This window comes from Drosophila subpulchrella, chromosome X (genome assembly GCF_014743375.2).
Source record: "Drosophila subpulchrella strain 33 F10 #4 breed RU33 chromosome X, RU_Dsub_v1.1 Primary Assembly, whole genome shotgun sequence".
Taxonomy (NCBI): domain Eukaryota; kingdom Metazoa; phylum Arthropoda; class Insecta; order Diptera; family Drosophilidae; genus Drosophila; species Drosophila subpulchrella.
Window position 1 is genome coordinate 10,998,453 of NC_050613.1, and position 24,412 is coordinate 11,022,864.

The 24,412-nt window shown below is 37.3% G+C and overlaps 1 protein-coding gene across 1 annotated transcript; it reads right to left on the minus strand.

The window, feature by feature from the left end:
- Positions 1-646: 646 nt before the first annotated feature.
- LOC119558208 lies at positions 647-2,494 on the minus strand. Its single transcript, XM_037871506.1, has one exon. The coding sequence runs from the start codon at positions 2,492-2,494 to the stop codon at positions 647-649; it is 1,848 nt and encodes a 615-aa protein (XP_037727434.1).
- Positions 2,495-24,412: the final 21,918 nt, after the last annotated feature.

The following is a 24,412-nucleotide window of genomic DNA, read 5'->3' on the forward strand; positions in this document are numbered from 1 at the left end:
TTGCTTACTTAATATTCATCGATTAATTTGCATATCGATGATTTTGTAAAATACCTTTCCTGTACTATTATTTGCACCACTAGTGTATATCCCCCTTTTATGCTGCCACATGTGTAGGCAGAAAATGCGGCCATGTAGGCTAATGAGTTCGTTCTATGTCGGACGTGTCTTGTTTTTGTCCTTTTATTTTTTACCCCCCACATACTCCTCGTGATTTTGTTGCCATGTTGTTGTTGCTGTTGCTCTTTATATGCCGGCTAACGAGGACGTTCCATTGTCTTTTGATGGTATAACCCAAAATGCCAGCGGCAGTATTACAACTTGCTTTCCATATGGCAATTTAAGGACCCAGATTGGAGAATGGAAATTTTTACACTGGATAGAGCAGGTAAGTAGGTCCAAGTTTATGCTATAAAAAACCGGATCTTAACTGAATTAAGTACATAATACTTAATATACTATGCCTTAGTTACAATGAATACGAATTAAAATAACAATAGTTCCTAAAGAGACACCTTTTTAAATTTATTAGATTTATTAATTATTATTATTGATTATTTAACCTTTTAAAATGAACAAAAAAAATGGTTTTTATTTTTTAGATACATCTGGTTTTGCCTTATACATATATATATATATTACTCCCTTATTCAAACAACCTCCTCAACCAGTTAACCCTTAGGCTGAGCAGCTCCAGGGAAAAGGCAACCAAGGCAGCAGCTAGCAAAATCGAGGAAACGTAGTAGAGACCACAGAAGGAGTCCAGGGGAATGGGTGTCACCTCATAGTCCTCTTCGTAGGGTTTCGCATACAGACTGCTATCGAACTCCCTTACAAAATAGCCAATAATTCCGGCCGACTGCAGCTGCTTGATCTTCCGATCGAAGGCGAATTTCAGCAACGAATGTCGCCTCAAGTAGATAACCAGCTGGTAGAGAAAGATGTGCTCTCGGATGTGGGTCAATCGACTGGTATCCCAGTGCCTCAGATTGTAAAACATCATGGAGGCCATCAGGGAGGTGGTCGTAAGTCTCGTGTCCTCACCCTGATCTTGGATATAATCGAAACGATCCTTGGATCCATTCCTGGTCAGAACAGTCAAGTTGCGCGGATAGTAGTCTAGATACTCCTGATTGATCAGTGTATAATTGCCCCTGATCAACTCGGATATTTCGGTGGGCAGGGGTTTGTTATAAGGCAAGCGAAAGGAGTCGTATAGCTTGCCCTGGTAGACGACTCGCAGAACGAGGACCAAGAGCAACCAGGCAGCATATAGGATGCGAATCCTGCAACTTCTGGGCAGGCTCCTCGCCTCCAGGGGATTGCCCATCAGGGTGGTCAGCACCTGTAGGGCATGTCTCGCCCAGTCGGAGTTGCCACACACGAACCTCTTTCGCAGCCAGACAACCAGGACCACCAGGACACCGGAAACCACCAGGGCCAGCCAAACGGTACCACAAAATGGCACTGCCAACTGGGCCACCGCACCGAACTGGGGACTCATGTGCAGTATGAAAACCAGGGAACTCTGATGATACGAGCACGTGAAGGAGAACTGCGATCGATGCTGATGTGAACCACTCATTGCCCCAATCAGTATGGATGAATTGCTATATTTCACCTGATCGAAACAGCCACTGCAACTATCCTCGATATCCGGTGAGAGGCACTTATCGCAGGGCTCCTCGAGCTGAATGCGAAAGTGAAAGATCTGCGCCAGCAACTTGATGAGCTCACCATCGATTCCGCTTAACCGCCAGAGTTGTGATCTCTCCTCTGGATCACTCGAGTTGCCCTTGAAGAAGACAAAGGGAGCGAGTGGATACCAACTGACCCTTAAGGGACATCCAGACAGACTACTCAGACCTCGATCGAAGGATCTGGCGGTGTGACTATATCTAAAGGAACCATTCGCATAGCTATCTATTAGTTCCAGGTTTACTTTCAGATCGCAGTCCTTGTTAAACATACGATAGGCATAGATCAGCACCGTTCCGTTCTTCTTCTGGGTGAGCAATATCACATTCAGGGTGTGAAGTTTCACGCAGGTTCTGGATATATCCCTCAGCACCTGAAGTCTATCGGCTCGCGAGGCCATGCGACGTGTGAACAGGATCAGGAAGTTGTATTCCCTCGTGGAATGCTTATCCGTGAAGTGAAAACTCAGGGTGTTAAAGGCCTCGGCGGAATTGACTAGGAAAACCACATAGCTGGCCGGAACTTCGGTGGGTGGTATGTGGAAGGTCCGCAGTGCCATCGAGATGCCCACCTCGTTGAGGATCGTGGTCATCATCTCCTCCTGCAGTTGGTCCCTGTTTTCATCCTTTCGTGTTAGTTCCATTACCGCCAGGGTGCTTTGCGAGGGGCTAACCTGCTCCTCTAGAATTTTCAAAGCAGCTGCCACCAGGGGTACTATGGCTTCCGGTTCCGGCGGATGAAGTGCACCCATCGCCAGGGTTCGAAGTCCCATCAGAAGCCACAGATATCGCAACATTTACCCGCCGCAGTTGCAAGTCCATGAGCAAATGCGCTGGCTAATTTTCCTAATGGTAAACTTTCACTTCAACACAATCGCCGATAAGCGACTTTTCATTAATGCTGAACTAGCCACTTCGACCTCGATCTAATCGATCTTGTCAGTACATTCAATTAGTCTAATGTTGAGGGCACCACTTCCGAAGCTATTACTTAAAATAAATTGGAATTTGGTCCAAGAGATGTTGGCAAAGATAGAAAAAAATTTGCTTTGCGAGTTTTAATAAATTTCTTAAACAATGAATGATTCCAATTAATTAATTTATAATATTTTACCAAATAATATATCAGAATATATTGGGGGTTTTAATGATTTTGAAAATTTGCTTAATGCCATTTTAGGTGTCTAAAAGTATGCAGTGAATAAAGAATAGTCGTCATTCTGAATAAATTAATTGTACTTCTGAGTTCAAAATATATTGTTGACTACTTTTAGACATCTAAAATTAAAGACAGCTGTAAGTAACTTCAAGACCCTAGTTTGTTCTGTGCCACCTCCGTATTATTATTTTAACGATCTAAATATTTGTTAACAAAAAAATAGATCAACACATTTCTGTGCCTTAATATACTTCGTGTTTTTTATAATAAATTATAGTATTTATTTATGAATTCGTATAACTTATTTCATTAATAAAATTTATAATTACAAGATACTTTTTTATAACTTTTTACCATGTAATATTTCTGAGCTCCTATAATTGTATGCGCTTATTTCTTAACAGAAAAAAATATGGAATGCTCGGCAATCAGGCAGCAATCATCACAAGAGTGGCCGCAATCCCGAGAGCAGTGTAAAACGCAATGCAAACCAAAAGCCAATTCAACGTTTGTTTTTTTCCCCCCATTTTTGCCACAAGTGTGGCGTTGAGCAAAGGATAAGGATAAGGGGTATTCCCCTGCCTAGGACCAGTTTTTATTTATCTTTGTGCAAAGTTACCCACTGGACCCGACGAGAATGCAAGGCAAATGCAGCATATCTCTGCGGCTTGTTAGTCCAAGCGAAAGGAGGCGCTGCCACGCCCCCCACCCACCACCGCCGCCCATCGGGCGCGCATAAAAATTAAAAATTTCATTAAATTCACAAAAATGCTTGAAGTGGAAAAATGTAATATCCTTTGGGCACAAAGGATGTGCATATAAATGCAAATGCGGTACTGTTGCCCGGGTAAAAACGAAGCGATATGTCCGAAACGCCCACCCAACGCCGGTGCCACGCCCCCACCGCAGCAGCAGCAGCTGCATGCATGAATGCACACCATACACTGAGAGAAAAATAATTGATTTTCATGTTTTCATTAAGATATTTTCAATATGTTAATACTTTTTTCTTCCAAAATATACCATATATTTTCCTTTTTTAGATTATTTTTCTTAACTTATATATCTGTAATGAAATCTTACTCTTTGGTAAATTATTTTTACCAGTGCCTCAAGATTTTCAGGAAGCTCTGTATTGTTTTAAATATGTTAATTCCTTTTTGTTCAAATAAATATATGTTTTTAATTTTTTTTTAATATTTTTTTTTACTAACTTCTATTTCTATAATTAAATCCTTTTTTACCAGTGCCTTAAGATTTCCAGGCAACTTTTCTACATGTATTTCCCGCTCGCTTATCTTCCCCCGAATCCCCTTTTAGCCCCCCCTCTGCCACGCCCCTGCCAACAACATTTGTTTGCAATTAGTGAGCGACTTTCATAAACAATGCGATAAAGAATCGAGAGAAAGGGAAAAGGATATGGGACTCAAAACGATATTTAAGAAAATCCCGAGTCCTTCTGGAAAGTCCCCTGGCTCGAGTGACTCTCGAGGAGAAACTTTGCTGCTTTTCATTTGCCTAATAAGACGTCATCAGATTGGGCCAATCGAGGAGAAAGTGTAGAAAGTTGGGAGAAAGAGCAGGGAGCACAGAGCAAAGAGCATGGAGCATATGCCAGGCAAGCGACAAAAGTTCGAAAATTAAAAGTTTTCCAAAAAAGTATGCAAAAGTCACAGGAGAAGGAGTGCTGAAGTGGCTTGAAAATGGAAAATGGGGCGGGGAAGGTGGCTGGTGGAAAAGCAGCAGCGGAAAACTGCATACATATATGTGGGAGCATGTTTTTCTGAACTGTAATTATGACGCTTGTTAGCAGTTATTCCCCATTTTCTTGCCCCATTTCCGCAGGAAAATTTTTTAAGCTACTGAAATGAAGACGAAGATTCTGTTTTGACTTGAGAAACAAACTAATAAGCCAAAAAGAAAGTGTGGCTTAAAGATGAAACCTAAATTACCTAAACCTTTTTAAATATTTATTATTTGGGTCCATATATTTACTTATTCCCAAAACTCTAATAATATTTAGATAAAAATATCCCGATCATGGAACCAATTAAATTACTGGCCAAGGGCAAAAAACAAGATACAACCTCTCAGGTCCCAGCCCCCTTTTCTCCGCCCAACCCACAGTTTCCTGCTTAAGTTTTGCGAAAGTTCAAGCTTGGTCTGCGCATAAATTAAAAATGACAAGGATATGCCAGGACGAGTGGGAGGATTGGCATCGTGTAACCAAGCAGGCAACAAGTTGCAACTTAACGTTGCCCACATCTTGCCGAGGCCCAATCCCATCCCCATCCCTTGGAAAACCCCTTTATGGCATATGAAACATGAGCAGCCCCGCCCCTGAGAAATACTACAAATTCAGCGAAAAGTATTTTCCACCTTTAAACGTGGAATGAAGGTGAGGCTGGAAAAAAGAGGGAAATGATTTATGAATGCAAAAACTTTTCGGACCAACTTTGTACGGCCGTTTTGCCATTGTGTGTGTGGATGTGTGTGTGTGTGTTTGGGAAAATCCTCATGTTACACACCAGAAAGGGAAGGGGATAGAAGTGGGGCGGGGGGGTTTGAGTGAGAGAGAGAGAGAGACACGACCATCCGCTTAATGGAATTATAAAAATGTTAACTTCAGCAGAAATTCAAACAGCGCCACACTCTATTCTCTCCCTTGAAACCACCTAACCCCCATTTCACCCCTTCTCCACACCTTCTTCACGCCTTCCCCCACCCCTTCTTTAACCCATTCCATCTACTTCCATGTGTTCGACATGTGTGGGCAACTAACCTTTTTTCTGCTTACCACCCACGAATTCAGTTATAATTTTGTTTAACATTTAAAGTGGTTTTGTTTGTGAACTTAAAAAGCAAAAAAAAAAATTATTGAACCACAAACGATTGAAAATATTTGTATAGACACGAAATTAAAAACAAAGCAAAATGAGGCCAACGATAAAAAACACGAAAGAAGTGGAAAAATTTCAACGTCAGCAGCAGACGGCCTTTGGTTAGCTGGCTGATATATCAGATATATGTATATAAAGATATATATATATATATAGATGGATGATCAGACATATGGGTATTTGTGGCTAGGGCAATCCAATATACTTTTCAAAGCAAACACGAACACAACTTGAGGCTGCCACAAGGCCCAAAGAAGATGGCAAGGGCTGACACTTGAACCCATGGCCGGGAAAACACCACCCACATAAGCACCGACCATGCTACTCAACCCACCACCACCCAGCACCACCCCCTGCAACATCAGCAGCCAGCCAATTTCAAGCCAAGTCCTGGAAATGGACCAACTTGTAGTCCTGCAACGGCACTTAGCAAAAATGGGAGATTTTTAAAAAATTAGTTTTCTAACAAGCTAAAAGCAAATAGAAATTAAAAATAGGGTTAAAAGAATGGGTTATGGAACCCACTTAGATATTACATACATCTCAAGAACACAATAAGAAGTGTAGCAAGTAATTACATGTTACGATATGGTATACTATGCTATGATATTATATCATCATAAAAAATTAAAATATTGTTTTATTATAGAGGGAATTATCTGGCATATGATATAATATTATATTATAATATTAAAGCATCATGGGATATTATATTTTTGACTTTCATAATGTTAATTATCTAACGTACTTTAATAAAATGGTATTTAATAAAATGTATTTAAATAAAAATAAATAGTTTTGGGGTCTTGATCCACCATCCTTACACTTGTAAAACTAACCCAGGTTTTTTTCTCAATGCAGACCCCGCTGCTGCTCCTGATGATGTGTCTTATCTTGTCCTGCAGTGGCTGAGCGATGCCAGCGCATCCTGGAAGCTTTTTATCTTGGCGTCATGTTGATGTTTGTCGGAAACTTGATTATTTTCATCTCGCTTTTTTTCGCCAACCCAACCACACATGTCGAGGAATCGCCGGCCCATGTTGCTCCCACTCGGAAGATGTTTTGGATGCTGGGCCCGCGGCAGACAAACACAGGAAAGGAGCAGACTGGGATTAGCTCCACTCTGCCACCACTTTAAAAATAAAGAGTTTTGCCCCGATGTAAATGCACCTTTAACTCGGAGTGCTGGCTGCCACAAGGACTCGGTTACAGGTTGTGTTATTTTTTTTTTTTACTTTTTTGTATCCTTACATTTGTTGCTGCCGTTGTTGTTGACAAACAAGGAGCGCATAAGTAGAATAAGTTGTAATAAGAGCAGTTAACAACATGAGTGAAGTCAAGGCGAGCGCACAGCGGGCAGAAAGCCAAGACACCTGAACGTCACGGCACGGCACAAACGTGGTCACAGTGGAGACAGCCTATGAAGAACACAAAAGTGGCGTAATTAAGCACACTTCGGGAGCATGGTTCTTGAGGTGTGTGTCGAAAACCCAACAATTTTGGATTGGTTACCTTTTGAAAGGACATTTTTGGTCGCAATTTTTTGACAATGAATGTAAACCATTATTTAATTGGTAGATACTATTGTATAAAGCTAAAAAAATCTTCAGATGCGGAATACAAAGAAAATTAAATATAATATATAATATATAATAATATACGATAAAATAACACCATTACATTAGATGTTAAATTTATTAAAACTATCTGATGAATAGATCACATTGGCACTGAATTAAGCTGAAATATTATCTACTATATCTAAAAAATATTCAAAGTTTTTTTTTATTTACTTCAATTATCAGATGGAAAAAAATTTTTAATTTATTTAAATGATCTAAAAACTTTGAGTTAAACAAATATTTAAAAGAGTAATCCTAATAGTAAAAACTTGACATCAATAATTTAAGTGACACATTACTCAGCTAACTATATATTAAATGTATTTATTTATGTATTTTAGTAGGTATAGTTGATCTTAAAATATATTATAAAAGTAAACAAAGAAATACACATAACTTATAGGCCGGCCAGTGCATCTTAGCCATTAAAAGCTCATTTAGGCAGTGTTCACTGTACTGAAAGGGCACGGGCCACGCTCCTGACAACTGACAACTCCTTTAAAATGTAGTTACTGTTGTTATTATTCAACCTTAATGAACTTAACAAGCTCGCACAGCGACGGGCCGAAGGACGAAGGACGACAGTTGGACACAAGAATCCCGCCCACCGCCTCCTCACACACACACACACACACATACACCCATACTTAACACACACCCACAGTCAGACAGACAGACACAAACGAACAAGTCAAACAGAGGGTGGCAGAATGGGTGGCTCCGGCTGGTTTTGGGTGGTATTTGGCTGGTAACTACGTATGTTGCATGTTGCTTTGGGGGCACATACGCCCATCGTGTGTGCCATGTTCATGTCGCAAGAAATTTCCCAGCTCTCAATGGCGCAGGGTCACGTAACTCAAATAAAGCGCCAAAGCCACCAGCCGCAAAAAAAGGAACAAACAGAAAAAACAAGAAAATAAGAATACTTAAAAAAAAAACCGAAGACAAAGAAAGAAGCCGGCTTCTTGTGCATTTTGGCTGCGCCGAAAGTGAGGCGAAATTAAAAATGCTTTACAAATATTGAGAGAACGAGTCCTGGGCTCAAAAAACAGCTCAACAGGACTTCAATTCAATTTAAAGGAATATGATGAATACAATGATAAAAGTATAATGCATTTCGGTGGATGATAAATACAAAAAAGCTGTATAGCTAATAATAAAATAATATCATTTTTGCTAATGACATCTTAATTATTTCACTTTTTCATAAAAAAAAATTAAATTGTTCTTCCAATTTTTAAAAGTAAGCCTGTCAAAATAGTATTTTAAAACTGTAATTGTCTTCCAAATAGTTCAAAACCTCAATTTAAAATCTTGTTCTTCTCAAGTTTTTAATATAAATCACTAAGCTTGCAAAATTAAAAATAAAAATTCTTAAGCAATGAAGTTTCAACATATTTTTAAGCACCATCATAGCCCTTATATTCTTAACGATACCAAATAAAAAACCCAAATTGATCACAAGACTTATTTATATTTATAGTTCGTATCATTCAACGAAAATTTGCTTATTGTCTTCAGTAATATTTTTTAAAATGTGTTACATAACTTGTAATTATTATTTAGAATTAATTTGTTGACCTATTTATCTAGTGCATAAACACTCAATAGAAAGTGAATTAAGAAATTAGTTCGTCTTACTAAAATACCCATAACCGTTCCCAGTATTTATCGGTCTTATACGGAATTTGGCTCTTTAAAAGCCGGCTGCCTTTGTGGGATTGCCAACAGTCGCTGGCTGACACTCAAAGCAGCTGGTTGCGTTTTCTTTTCGAGCAGAAAATACTTAATAAAATTGTAAAAAAAATTCATAAAAACAAATAAAATTGGTTTAAATTATGATGATTTTTTAGACACACATAAGCAATATAATATTCATACATTACTAGGTGAAGAAAAGTAACTACAAAACACCTGAATTTCTTATTACTTGGAGATCCTTAGGTTACTGCTTGATATATTTTTCTAAATTCTCTTAAAGAGAGGTTATTATTAATTACCTCATCATTAAAATGACCACATTATTAAATACCATTTTGGCCCACTTTGAATTCATCAAAATGCAATCAAAGTATGATTATCATTCAAACATTAATTTGAGGTCACAACACCTTGCTCTTGCCAATCTGATGGCCCTCAGGTCATATTTACGTTAATTTCAATCGTTTAATGAACAAACTGCATGTGGCTTGCTTATTTATTGAGCTGGGGAGTTGAGAATTGCGGTTTCTCATTCTCTGGTTTTCTGGTTTAGCATTTCAATTTCATTTATTATGCCCTTCCGGTTTTTGTTATGTATACACGTACATAGTTGCAACTTGCAACTGCGTCGAGTTTATGGCCGGGGGCCATTTTGCTGTTATTAAATTTATTTATTGAAAACGCCACACGGTCCCCGATCGCAAGGGTTTTACGCTTAGGTCATCGATATGCAAATTGATTGACAAAAACACTCTAGCTAACACAACACGCTCCCTTGGAGTTTTATTTATGGGAAGCTGGGCGAAGGCGATGGCGATGCGAAGGTCCTGGTCCATTTGACATAATTAATTGTAACACGGACAATTACGAGGCGAGACAGCGAGCAGGACAATAAGGATATACATTTTAATTAAAGCACCTCGAGCAACTAATTACATTGCCAGAATGCCAATGGGTGGATGTGGGTGGGTGGTGTCCTTTTAGCCCATGTGTGTGTGTGTGGGTGAGTGTTGCGGTGGCCGGCATATCCTTGAGCACCTTTGGGTGTGTGCGGTTGTCAGCAGATCCTTCGGTGTGCGTGTGTGTGTGTGTCTGGGTGAGTGTGCCACTTGATTCATGGGCTCGCAAATTGAATGCAAAAATTTTTAGCATACTTTTGAGCGCGCTGCGACACTCGGAAGGCCGCAAAAGGGTTAAGAGTTCGGGTTCTTGGTGTGCTAGTCGATTATTAATCGATGGGGTTTAAAGGCGCGGAATTTAAGATGAAGACGGGGAAAATGTAAACAACTTTATGGCATAAATGGAATTCAAGGTCGCTTTTGACCTGAGTCATTTCGATAATTCGTTAATAGAATTGGTTAAATGAGTATGTAGGGTTTTGCTATGTGTTTACTTCTTCCCTTCTATTTAAAATTTATTTTTAGATTATTTAAATGTATTTACTAAGAAATCTCCTCAATTCGCTTATCGATTTAAAAGATAACATTGACAATCGATAAAGCTTGTCGATAGCAACAATTTAGCAACTCCTACTGGCGCACAGGATTATCACAGTCTATCATCACCGCCGAAAAAAAAGTAAACTCCACGAAAACTTTCAGTTACTCTGTCTGTCAGTTCATCAGTCTGCCTTTCCCTGGCTGTGTGTGAGCTTGTATGTGTGGCGGAGTCAGACAGTGTCAGACATAAATAAAATGCAAGACGGCAGGCGGCAGTCGAAGGCACGGCGCTGACAGGTTAATGTCAAATCGCTCGGCCAAAACCGAAAAGCCAACAGGAAAAACAACTGAGGAAAAACACTGGAGAGGAAAAATGCTAGCTTTAAATAGCGATACTCGGAATACTCAGGAAAAATTATGTATTCTACTTAAAATTATTTTAATCTAGTAATTAAAATAAATATTAGACGAATCCTTAATAATATAATAATAATGAAATATATATTTTCAATCGTTATATTATTATTATTTTATACATTTAATAATTTAAACATTTTTTTCAATCATTTTAAAACACAAATTATCACATAATATGATAAAAAAATCCAGATATAATAAAAACTCCTAATTAAAATCGATAATAAAACGTTCTTAATGGGCTAAATACACAGTCTTATATTTATATCACACAAATATCATAGCTATGTTATGATAAATCAATCCATATAATATAAAAACTCCTGAGAATTTCCGTAGTAAGATCAATTACAATCGAAAATTCCCGATTTTTACAGGGTATGCAAACAAGGCAAAACCAAAAGGGTGGCGGGTGATAAGTGAAGAAAATAACGACGGAAAAAAAAAGAAAACAAAGCGCCAAAGTTTTTTCGTCAACGCCAGAGGACGAGGAAAACTCCGCCTGGCTGGAAAAGCGACTCTGAAGCTGTCAACTGACAGTTATGAGAAAAAGTAAAGCTGACGAAGACATCAGCGGGGCAAATTTGTTTAGTCTTAGTCGCTTTCCCGCCCAACAACCCCCCCTCACTTTTCTTCCTTAGCCCGCATGCCATTTTGGTAATGATGGCTTAAAGGACGCCCGCTGCGACAATGTGTTTGTTTTGCCTGGAAAAGCGTGGAGTGGAAACTCAGTGGGTGGAATGGGGTGGTTGGGTGGTTGGGTGGCTAGGTCGGTGGGTGGTGGAGTGGTGGGTTGGTGAATCGAGGAGCGTCCTTCGCGAGGACGCGCCGTTAACAGAGCATGTCGTGGCTTTGCTTTCGGTGGGGATTTTGGCCAAAAGGGGGCCAGGGTGTCAACCGCTAAAAGGGCGTTAAGTGTTTTATTTACCCTCAAAATATAATTTATATTGTGGCTGGATATGTGTGTGTGTAGAGAGAGAGACAGTACGATAGCAAAAAAGAGAGATAGAAACAGTGAAGAGGATTTGCTGTGAAGTGATTTAAATTTTAAGTACTTTTTGCATTTGTGTTTTGCTGGATATTTACCACTCCTCCAAAAAACCACCACGAAAAATCCCTTCCATCATTCTATGTTTCTCTTACTGATTACTTTTCTCATTTTGCAAATTGACTTGATGATATTTTCGGGTAATTTACACAATTCTGTTTATCAGCTTGCCCAAAGAGACCTTTTTCGGATTTTTAGGGGAATCCCCCAGGCCCTCTAATCTTAATCGTTATCTTAACCATAAGCAGTCTATAAACGAGGTGCGATTTTATAATTATGGGGGATGGTTCGTGAAACTTTATTATTATGGTTTTTATTGTAAGTCGGAAAACTACAGCATTTATTTGAATAAAAATATAAACCTTTTAAGCATTATCGCAATAAATGTCTCAGTTTCAAAATAAGTAAAAATACTTTGTAAAATTATTTGAGCTTTTTTATTAGCAATTATATATTTTTTTGTCGATTTGAAACATTTCAAATAAATGAAACCTAAACTTTAAAAAGAAATCTCCATTTATTTATTTAAAAGATAATAGTTAAGTAATTATTTTAGTTTAATTTCGCCCAGTAAAACCTTATATTAGCTGACTGAAAATTCCGGCTTTATTACGATTAAAGCAAGGGGGAAGTGAAAAAGTGAAAATGAGCCCCACCAATTATTTCGAAAACAAAACAAAACAACTTTTTTCACACCTTCGTCGTCTGCCAAAAATGTGTTGAGCATTAATTTAATGTCACATTTAACCGGGGAACCCGAACACCCGCAAAAGCCCCCATTTCAGAGCCCCCTTAGCCGTTTGCCAACCCCCCTTTTTCCAGGGTCGTCGCGACATTTTGCGGGCGGCGCTTTGGCAAGTAAATTAAAATATTTTAATGAGTACAATTTATCACGCGCCAGCGGCTCTGGCATCGCAGTTTAAAGCGTTACCCGGTGGCTTTTGTCCTTCGTCCTTGGAAATCCCTTTTCGGTTTGGGTGAACGCCGGGGTTTTTGGCAACTTGTTGCGACATTTAATTATTGGTGACAGTATAATCAAGTAAACTCGGCAAGAATTTCAATTTCATTTAATGGTTTAACACATTTTCCGGGCTTTTCTCGGGGTTAAGCCTCAAGTGTCATGTAAACGACGTTAAACGGGTGCCGGAAAACGGTTAAGACCCGCAAAAAGGGTTTAAGCTTTAAGCATTATACCCATTATCCCGCCCCTCTTTTTGTGTCCCTTTGCTTTTGGCTTTCTTATCATTGAACAATTAGTAGGGGAAAACAGAATAGAAGCACAGCAATAAGCATAAACATGATGTCAAAGACAATTATTAGGGTTTTATGGATTTAAATGGGTTGTGTAATCCCTTTGGTGGGTAGTTGCGAAGTTTACACTTAAAAACGGAAAAAAGGGGAACATTTTACAAGTTAAAGGCGGTTTTTATCAGAGCAAATCATTGAAAATAAAAACTGTAAGAATTATATGTTCAGCCAAAATTGCGATTGTTAGATAAAATTAAAAATTAACAGGTTTAAAGTAACAATTAAAATGTAATGAAAAATTGTCAAGACTTTAAGCTGTTCTAAAATCGGAACTTAGCAAAATCAAAGAGTACAGCTAAACGAATGACAGTTCTGAACAGCTTACATTCCAAGCTAACAATCTGCATTACTTTTGGGTAAATTAATTTTTTGACCCATTTTCGCATTTTTTATAAGGGTTTTTTGTGATTCAGATTTTGGTCAAAAATACACATTTTTTAATGGTTTTTTAGTCGTAGTTCAGCCAAACCAAGGCGTTCAGCCAAAAGACCGACTGTTTTGAGCAGCTTGCTACAAATGCTATCGATCCCCATCACTTTTATGAACATTTATTTTTTGACCCATTTTCGCATTTTTTATAAGGGGGTACATCAGTTTTTTTTGTGATTCAGATTTTGGTCAAAAATACACATTTTTTAGTGGTTTTTTAGTCGTAGTTTAGTGAAATCGAGGCGTACAGCCAAAAGACCGACTGTTTTGAGCAGCTTGCTACAAATGCTATCGATCCCCATCACTTTTATGAACATTTATTTTTTGACCCATTTTCGCATTTTTTATAAGGGGTACATCAGATTTTTTTGGGATTCAGATTTTGGTCAAAAATACACATTTTTTAGTGGTTTTTTAGTCGTAGTTTAGCCAAATCAAGGCGTACAACCAAAAGACCGACTGTTTCGAAAAACTTGATTTTTAAGCTATCGATCGGCATCGCATTAAGGAAAATTAATTTTTCCACCAGTTTTCGCATTTTTCATCTTGTTTTGCAAAAAATGGAAAAAATAAAAAATTTCCTGGTTTGAATGTCAATCTATTGGAAATTAAACTACGAGTTCAACAAGGTATGACATTCCGCATTCTGACCTTTATTTGCATTACGGCAGCCAAAACACTGATTTTTAAAGGCGGAAAATGGGATTAAGATTTTAGTCAACAGTTGTTTTATAATCTGTACTGTACGAGATTTAAACATTGGGTTTAGATTTTATAAAAGTTACTTTTTTAAAAACTAACTTCTAATTTTTCAGTCAGAATTCTATTTTATTCCCCTTTGCACTCTTTTATTCACCAACTCCTTTTGCTTTCAATCAAATTTGATTCCTTTCTTTGGCCTTTTGACGGCTGCTGCCTATAAATTGGCATATGAAAATGCAATTGGCTTGCTCACTGATTTCATTTGCTTCCCAGTGGAAAATGCTCGCAACAAAAATGCGAACACACAAAGTCGGATGCAAAAAATGAAAGAGAGAGTAGAAAGTGAAGGAGAAATTGCATTTGGCCCGCAGAGCTTTGAAGTGTGGCGCCAACTGCGCTGATTAGATAAGCAACAACAAAACAAAATACAAAATATAGTTAGAATAAAAAATAAAACAATATACAGTGGTCGGCATAAGTATTTTGACAAAATAAAAGTTAAGTATACTCATAACTTGAATTTACTTCTTGTAAACTATAGGCATCAATGGAAAGGTAATTTCAATGCCGTTTGAATGATACAATACATTTCTTTACCCATTCAGTACTTATTGAAAAGGACGAATTTGTGTAAATCAACTTTGAAATTTAAAAAAAAAACTTTTTTCCTCGTCTTGAAAACTTAAATTTTTTGATGCAAAAAGTTTCTTCAAACAAAAATAATAGTAACTGCAAAAAGAATTTTTCAAATATCATTTTGCTTATATTTTTTATGATTTTTTGAAGGTGACAATGTCGGAAAAAATTTGTATGAAAAAGACAAAAATATGGCTCAAATGCCTGTTTTTAAGCATTTTCAAAAATTCATAAAAAATATAAGAAAAATGATTTTTGAAAAATTCTTTTTGCAGTTACTATTGTTTTTGTTTGAAGAAACTTTTTGCATCAAAAAATTTAAGTTTTCAAGACGAGGAAAAAAGTTTTTTTTTTAAATTTCAAAGTTGATTTACACAAATTCGTCCTTTTCAATAAGTACTGAATGGGTAAAGAAATGTATTGTATCATTCAAACGGCATTGAAATTACCTTTCCATTGATGCCTATAGTTTACAAGAAGTAAATTCAAGTTATGAGTATACTTAACTTTTATTTTGTCAAAATACATATGCCGACCAGTGTATATACTGCATATATATTAAAATGCCCTGCGGGTGCAGCAGCCATCTCACTCTTTTTCAGTTGTTGACTGCTGCAACTTTGGCTCACAAATTGTTTTTTAGTTGGCAGAACTTTTAATTTGGTTATGGTGTGAAAATGTTTGTTTTCTCCATCTTTCTACCATTTATTCTTTTTTTCTTCCCTTTTTTTTACCCGCATTTTGATGAAGTTTGTGGTGCAAATTAATTTGCATTTTTACTCCAGCTATATAGCTATATAAATACATATATATATAGCAAAGCAACTCCCAATGTTTATATATCTAACTAACTTTTATGCGGCGACTTTTTCAATTAGCGGAGCACGAGCGAGTTTTCCCATTGCGTGACCGTGGGCAATTAGGGGGCAATTAATAAGACCTGGCTTACATGTCCGGCGACAAAGGACATTAATCAAATACAAATCAATTTTCATATCAGATAGCCGCAGCACTCAGGCTCAAGAGCTATGGAAAAATGATATTCGATTCATAAATGTAATAAAAAACCTTAAAAGCCTCACACGTCACAGGCAATTCGATTTGGTAGCCAGAAAACAGGGAGCGAAAATAGAGAACCATAACCGAATGACAATTATCGGGGCTATTTACTGGGCCTCCATCAAAAAGGACTAGAACTGGAACTGGGTCGATTGTGGTAGTGGCCCCAACCTACACACAAATAAGTGCGAGTATCTATCTTCCCGGGCCCCCAACAATTCAATTTGCTTGACGTTCTAAATGGCTTTGACTTTGGCTCTGGCACTTTTTGTTTGAAGGGTCACATGATATGTCGTCTAGTTCGGATCAAGTTTTACTCTCGGTCCATCCCGCTTTGTTTCCCGGTTACTTTGTGTTGGCTTGGCAAAACTTTCGCATTGATAAGCGGGCATAGAGGGAGTACACACGGAGAAAAGATAGATAATTACCTTACAAAGTCAATTTTAATTTAAATAAATATTTGTAACTTACCCTTTGATCTTAAAGCTGTAATAAAGACTTCTCTAATATACTAATTATACAATATTATAGATGTAAATCAAGCTGTATTATCTTAACAATCCATGGTAATCCAAGCATATGCAATATAATAATAATAATATAAATAAATAAATAAAGTAATAAAAAATATAATAATATGCATATGTAGTATAAAAGTGTACGAGTACAAAATATTATTAAACTATAGAACCATAATACAGAAGATTAGTCGAAAATCAAGCAAGTATCATTTACCCTTACGAGTATAAACTGCTTATTATTTCCGCCAATGAAAATTGTAATTTGTAAAATCATATATAAAGGTTTACTTTACAAGAAACTAAATTAATAGTTTTAAAGATGTACCTACGATTCAAACTATATTGTTTTAGGACATTAAAGATATTTTTTTCCCTAATGCATAAATGGAATAGATCTGTGTTTTCTTTCCAGCATTCCCACGCACTTTCCCCCGATATCTTGGCCTTCTCTTCTCAGTAATGAAAAGTTTTGGCGTAATGAAATAAGCCAAAGTTTTTGCAGCTTTCAATAATAACTGTAAAAGTAACTAGCCAAAGTTTTGGAAAAGAATGGGAAATGGGTAAGAAGAGGAAGAAGGGCATCCAAAGCTGACAAACTTTTCCACGTGTGATTGTGTGTGTATGAGTATTAGGGCATTTCCCAGTCGCTTTTCCCTTTTGAGTGTGTGTGTGTGTGTTAACGGGGCTATCAATGTGATTATGAAGTGAAGACTAATGTAACGATTTGAGTGCACTTTTATACGACGAGGAATGGCACCAAAAATCGATATATCAATGAAAGTTCATATAAAAATACAAATCAATATATATATTTGTTTAAATGCTTAGTACATTTGCTTATCAATACTTGAAACATTAATCGCCGTTCACCCGCACTTCCCATTTAGCTTATAACATCACCCATTAATCTCAGTTCCGCTCCCTCCTCTCGGATTCCCTGATTCATTTGATTACCGCCCCTCATCTCGTTTCCCCTACGAATTACGTGCAGCCCATTGAACAAGTCATTGAAAAGTAAACACTGGCCACATAATAACAATTAATCATAATTAAGGTCTCGAATGATACAAATTTACGGGTGGAGGGGGGTCCTTCGGGGGTTGAAGTACTGACGTAAAGCCCGCCACAAAGCTCCTTGTAAGTGGAAAATCCTTATTCATCGAGCGCCTTTAGCTAACTGACCTTTTGACTTTTGACTTGGGGCACACGATAGGTAAGCTCACTGAGAAAAATTATATCATATTATCTCGGAAGTATGTCCCCCATGATGTAGTAGAATAATTACCCAGAATTTAACTTTGCCTATTGAAGCTTGATTTTAAAGCGCCTCAAAAACTTAGTTATACTATTTACAGTTTTCAATAGAATTGTAATTACTTACATTTCATTTTTATTTTTTTATTTATTATTATCTTTTAATATATTTTTACCGAGTAACCTTAAACAGTTCTAAGAAAATTTGTTGATAAACGTATTTCCAAATTCTAGTTGTTATTTCCACATTATTATACTTATTAAGTTAAGTTGTGTAAGGCCTCCATCCATTATTTAATCCATTACTAAACCATTTTTAAGCAGGTTAAGATTTCCCGATTGGTAACCTCTAGTTAAAATGAGTAAATGATTCTTAAATAATAAAAACCATAACAAATTCTCTATAAACTAGACATATTTCTCATGATCAACGCTTTATGATTATTGTTATTTACATAAGACATTTAATTATTTTTTTGGTTATGCATTTTTTTTCAGTGCAATTTTTGTCCTGCGAAACCCCCCTTACCGCCATCAAACTAACCGCAACGTTAATCAGGCGTTAAATTAACGCACTCATTAGCACAAATTACAAATTGAGCTGCAAGGCAGAGGACAAAGTGCCGTGCCAAAGGGCATATCCTGAAGGGGCGTGGCAGGGGCGGTGGTGGAGAGCAGGAGGGGGGGTGGTCAGGGGCGTATCCGAGCTAAGCCAGGTGCTCAGCATAAATCACTTAATAATCAAGTGCAGCCCATTTAATTGGCTTGCCGCTGGAGCGAAAGCAAGGATGTCCGTTGTCCGTTGCCTGCGAGCAATTAATTATTTCATTATGCTGGCTGACAAAAGCTGCCTGCCGGGCAGCTTCTCGCCATCCCGCCCACTCCTGCCACGCCCCCCCCCCCCCCTTTTGTTTATTTGTTTGTTTTTATTTGGTGACATTTAATTTAAGTTTTGCAATTTGCAAGCGAATTACAGCGACGCTGATTGAAATGACCCGCAAAATTCGAAATGCCCCTGGGGCTTTTGGGCATGTGGAACTAGAAACTCTTTCATGTGAAAATATTTCCAAAAATCAGGGGCAAAACAAAAAAAAAAAACAGCACCCAGCCAAAGGCAACGAAATTTGCAAAGTTTTTAATTGCCAACCAACCGCTGGCAGTGACAACCGCAAACAGAAACAGAAACGGAAACGGAAGTGGAATGGGAAGGGAAATGGGTAAACGGAAACGGAAGTTGCTATATATTTCCCTCAAGGTGCTAAATGCAATGCCCAACGAGTTCCTTAGCTTTCTAGCATTTACTAAGTTGTACAATTATAAACAAATGCCAAAACATTTTTTTTTTTCATTTTATAAAAATCTTATACAAGGAAAGCCTCCTGAATGAAAATGTATTTTGCAGAAAATTCTTCTTTTGTGGAAAAATAAAATAATAAATACATGCCAACACTAATTTTGTATCATTTTATAAAAATGCTTTAAAAAGAAATCCTCCTGAAGGGAAATTTGTAACCCATAGCAGCTCCATTGCGGTGGCCACTATAAGCCTGAGCTTTAGCTCAGATCGAGTCCCTGAATCCCTGAAAAACCCCTTGATTCTGAAGGCATGCCAAGCTTGAAATTAACGAATAAACCTGTTCAGGTGAAATAACTACGGATAGGTAGATATTGGCACAGTAGGCATTACTTAAATGCTACTATGCTTGATGGTACGTTTTCAGGAGTGGTTATTTAAGATTCCAGATAAGATTCCTAGATAGATATATAATATTTAAAATGGTAAGCCGTATATATATGTTTTTTTTTTTTTTATAGTAATATGATAATAGAAAATTATATGGTAATTAATAAATATAATTATAATAAATAATAAGAAAAATTATTAAATGATATGATAATTAATAAAAATATGGTATATATATGGTATAAATTTATCAAAAATTAAAAATGTTAGCAAATTATCACTCACCATTTTGTCTGGGATCCCTGGATGAAAGCTCTTCAAGGAGACTTTCCGCAAAATGGTTGAAATTCAAAAGAAATGATATATACTCTCTTTTCCAGTTCACACACACACACTTGCTTTTTCGTTGTTTCCTTTTGCCCGTCATAACAGCTTTTGTGATCTCTTGGTTTCCATATTTTGGGAACAATCAAATGGTGAGAATAACGTTTAAGTAAATGAATGAATTTATTATTATAATAATAAGATAATTAATAATAAATGTGGTATAAATAAATAAAAAATAAATTAAAATGTCAGCAAATTATCACTTACCATTTTGTCTGGCATCCCTGCATAAAAGCTCTTCTAGGAGACTTTCCTCAAAATGGCTGAAAGTCAATAGAAATCATATGCCCCCTCTTTTCAAGTTCACACACACACACACGCTCTTCATTGTTCATTTTTGCCGGCCATTAAAGCTTTTGCGATCTCATGCTAAATAATTTAAGAGAATTAAAATGGAGAGCTAGACATCGCAAAGCTTTTATGACACGCAAATTGAAGAACGAAAGTGGGAGAGAAGTGAACGAAGAGGAAACTGTACATTAACGGGACCGATCTTAGTCTCCTCTTTCAACTTTTCTTTCTACCTTTTCAGCGATTATGTAACAGACCCACGTGGCTTTTTAAACCTTCATTTGTACAAATTTTAACGAAATATAAAATGGGGAAACTCACCGAAAGTTTGCCCTTGTGCTTACATATGCCGCCGAAATCATTCTTGGCCGCAATTTTCCGTCACTTTCACAAAAGAACGCAGATTTTCCGGACTTTTCTTCGAGGTTTCTTACACACTCAGTCATCGCCTATTGCCATTATCCACATTCCTCTGATTTTAGGCCAATCTAATCCAGCTTATATGGAAATTCGACGATTTGAAAAACCCCGCTTTAATTTGCGTCCGCAATCGAATGACGTCCAGGGAAAACTGACTTTGATCTCTCCCCTCCGCCATTTTGGTTACCTCTTTGGAGACTTGTTCACCATTCCAGGTGAGTGTGTTTTCCAGACTCTTTGCTTTTATGGGAATTATGGAAGAAAATAAGCATTCCAGAAATGAGCTCAAATAGGACTTAACGGAATACATTCCCAAATTGATATTCTTCCATTGGAAGTTTTACGTCTAGAATTTTTGGTTTCTATTTTTTGGCGATCGATTAAAGGGCTTTCCCAAGAAAAAATGTATGAAAATCGCAGGCAAAAGTTTACCGTGTTATTCAAGTAGTATATGTGAGTATATTTTAACACTTAATGAATTTAGACAGCCAACTAAGTTAAAATACCGCCAGATAGGTATACACATAGACAATACCTATCAATACTCATTGTGGCTCCCTTTTTGGCGCTCATCAAGTTCAATGTCGAGACTTTCGATGGCCGCAAATGCCTGGCAATAAACTAAAATTGCAAAATGGGCCCCAGTCTGCAAGTTTAGCTTGAATCTCCCCCACTTTCGCTGCGGTCCCAAGTCTTAACGCAACCCCCTTTATTCTGAACTAACCCGCCCCATCATCATCATCATCATTGGACAAGCGACGACGATGTGCAGATTTGGCCGCAAATAAATCGAAACATTTGCCCGGCCGCCATAAAACTAGACAAGCCCCAAATGAGAGGCTCCCATCTCTTATTCGGAATATCCTTGGGATATATACCCCCGCCCCCCCCCTCGCGATAAGGACAACAGATAGCGGTTGGCTTCAACTGCAAACCAATCCACTAAACCCCTATCTCTATTTCCTCCTTGGTGCCGGCCAATCTCTCAAAGTGCCAGACATGCCAAAAGGACTAAACAATTTTCTGGGCTGGCAATTTTTATGGCCAAACGATAAGTAAAACGATATTGAATGTGTATCCCTTTCCCGGCGAAAAATCAAAGGGGGGAGTACGGCAATTGGTGGCCGTGGGTGGGAAAAGCCACCGCATTAAATGCCGATAAGCATCGGCTTTGTCCTCGAGTCGTAGGAAATTCCACTCGATTCCTGTGCATTCGGTCTGTCTTTGTTTAAAGCTTATTAGCACTTTGTTTGGCGTCCGAAGAACAAAAACTTTAAGGATTTCCCTGCAGCAAATAAACGGTGGAAAATGAAAAGTGCACGGTTCTAAAAAGAGAGTGGTACCTTTTAAAAAAATACTATTAAAACAGAAAAGGAAAGCTAAATGATGATATTATCATAGAAGTTAAAATAAATATAAATAAATAAGATACAAAATTAAATATTACTATTATTATTATTAAAAAGATTACATTTTTATAAAGGATAATTTTTTTTAAATAGTAAAAGTTTTTTTTTTTATTTCTATAGTAAATCGCACACGTAATTATGTAAAGTTTGTAAAAATAAATATTTATTTGAATAAGAAAATGTTCTCAATGCAAAAAACAGCCAGTGGAAAAGCGAAAAGAGGGGTCGAAGGCCAAATTAGCTGCAAGAGTGCCAAGTGCGAAATGTGAAAATGTTAAATGGCCAACTAAGAGGGCCAGCGAAATGTGGCAAAGAACCTTCACGCCCCCCATGGAAAAACTCCACCCGCTTAGAGGAAATGCTGCGTTAAAAATTATGTTTGGCACCCCCACAAACCCCCTCTTAAGTAAACAACAACAAGAAAAAGTACAGTGTATACATATATATTCATGGCATTTATAAAAGTCATTTGGAGTGGACCCAATTGGTGAAGGGGGATGGTGAGGTGCATGCAAAGTGCGGCCATTACGAATTTTGTACCCTACAAATGGCAGGGCATCACGATTTCCTTAGGGGATCCTAAATGGAAAACTATAAAGAGGATTTCTTTATCAATATTAATTTTTTAACTCGTTATATATCTTAAATTTAGTTTTTGAGTTCTAAATTAAGTAGATTTCAATAGCAATTGTTAACCTTTTTGATCCTTATGTAATTTTCTTTCAACCTTTTTTTTTCTTACACAAATACAAAAATATTTTCAATTACAAAACGGCATTCAATAAGCCCTTAACTCCGAATAACAGAGTGCAAAAAGGTTAAATTGCTTTGACTTTCGCTTGCGCTTTTCGCCACTTTTTGGCATCCCCTTACTGCCTTTCACCATTCCTGCCATTTCTCCCTTTGGGCCATTTTGCTGCCAAGTGCAAGAGCAAAATGTTTATAATTAAACTTTAATGTGTATTTAATGAGCTTGGGGGCAGGGCCGTTAGCGGGGGCCTTGAAAAAATAATGCAAGCTGAAATGCGAATATGAATATGAAAATCGTACCGGGTTTTTGTCTCTGTTCCCAGTTTCTGACTGCCATTTTATTCCTTTTGGATCTTTTCTTCGTTTTTTTTTCAACTAGACATGTTTACAAGGCCAACAAGTTGAACCGACCCGAAGATATAAAGATATGGCCATACAAACGGAGAGAACCATCGGATACCCCGGCCAAGTTTATCCCTTGATAATATAAATTTAATCGTTCGCCTAATTGTCTTCATGTGAAACCGACTAAATGGTGTTAAAACTTTAGCAAACAAATTGCAACTAGTTGCAAGGAGTCCCATGGCAAAGACCCGAAAACCAGGACGACTTGAGAACAAATTTCTGGAGTCGCTTTGAGCCACTTCAAATTGCAAGTTGCTGCTGCCACTGATACTCGTACGTTTCCCAAAGTTTAGCTGCCCGAACTTTACCCACACAGATACACGGGGAAAAAAGGTGTTTAAGAATATATTAGAGATCTTAAGTCACCTTAATTGGATAAGAAGTAGGTCCTTTATGAAGCAAAGAGCGGGAATATTCAGTTTTTTACACAGCTTAGCTTTTAAACATATTTTACCAAGCATAATCATATAAAATAAAATATATTTAAATATATAATATATTTATCTTAAATATATACAAAACAAATATTACTTAACATAGTCCAGAACATAAATTAATGATCTATAAAATGAAATCGAATCAAGGTTATTTTTTTCCCGTGTATGCGTAAGTCTGTTTTAGTTGAGTCCTTGGCTTTGGGCCTGGTCACGGGCTTTAGGCCAACAACTTGCTCTGCTCGCAAATGAAATTTCACTTAAAAATTTATGAAAAACCATTCTGACATGGGATGACCGAGTAGAGTGCCAGACAATCTGCTCGAAAGTGAGGGAATCCTCTCCAGTAGATGGTTTTACATTCGTTAAAGTTCTTGATGTGAGCTCAACTGGTTTATGATACACGAAGTTTTTGTTGGGCCCAGTTAAAATCAATAACTTTAATTGGTTTCACAATATTTAAGAATATATATCTTCAAATTGAATACCAAAACTTACTCCTTTTATATTCTTAAATATACCTCGATTAAGCTCAGTCTGTCTGTCAAGTTCCTCCATTTAAATAAAATTGAATGCGTCGTTTTCGACAGCTCTCGAAACCATTTGCACTTTCTGTAAATGTGTAAAGTTTGATTATGGAAACTAGCTGGCGGAAAAGTATAGAAAAAAGTATAGAAAAAGCTGAAAATTCATATATATAGCCACCGAATGTGGAGCAAGACGACGAGGACCTGGCAAAA

What these genes read in the sequence shown, in the direction of transcription:
- LOC119558208 (XM_037871506.1), bottom strand. Translation starts at nt 2,494, where the DNA reads ATGTTGCGATATCTGTGGCTTCTGATGGGACTTCGAACCCTGGCGATG.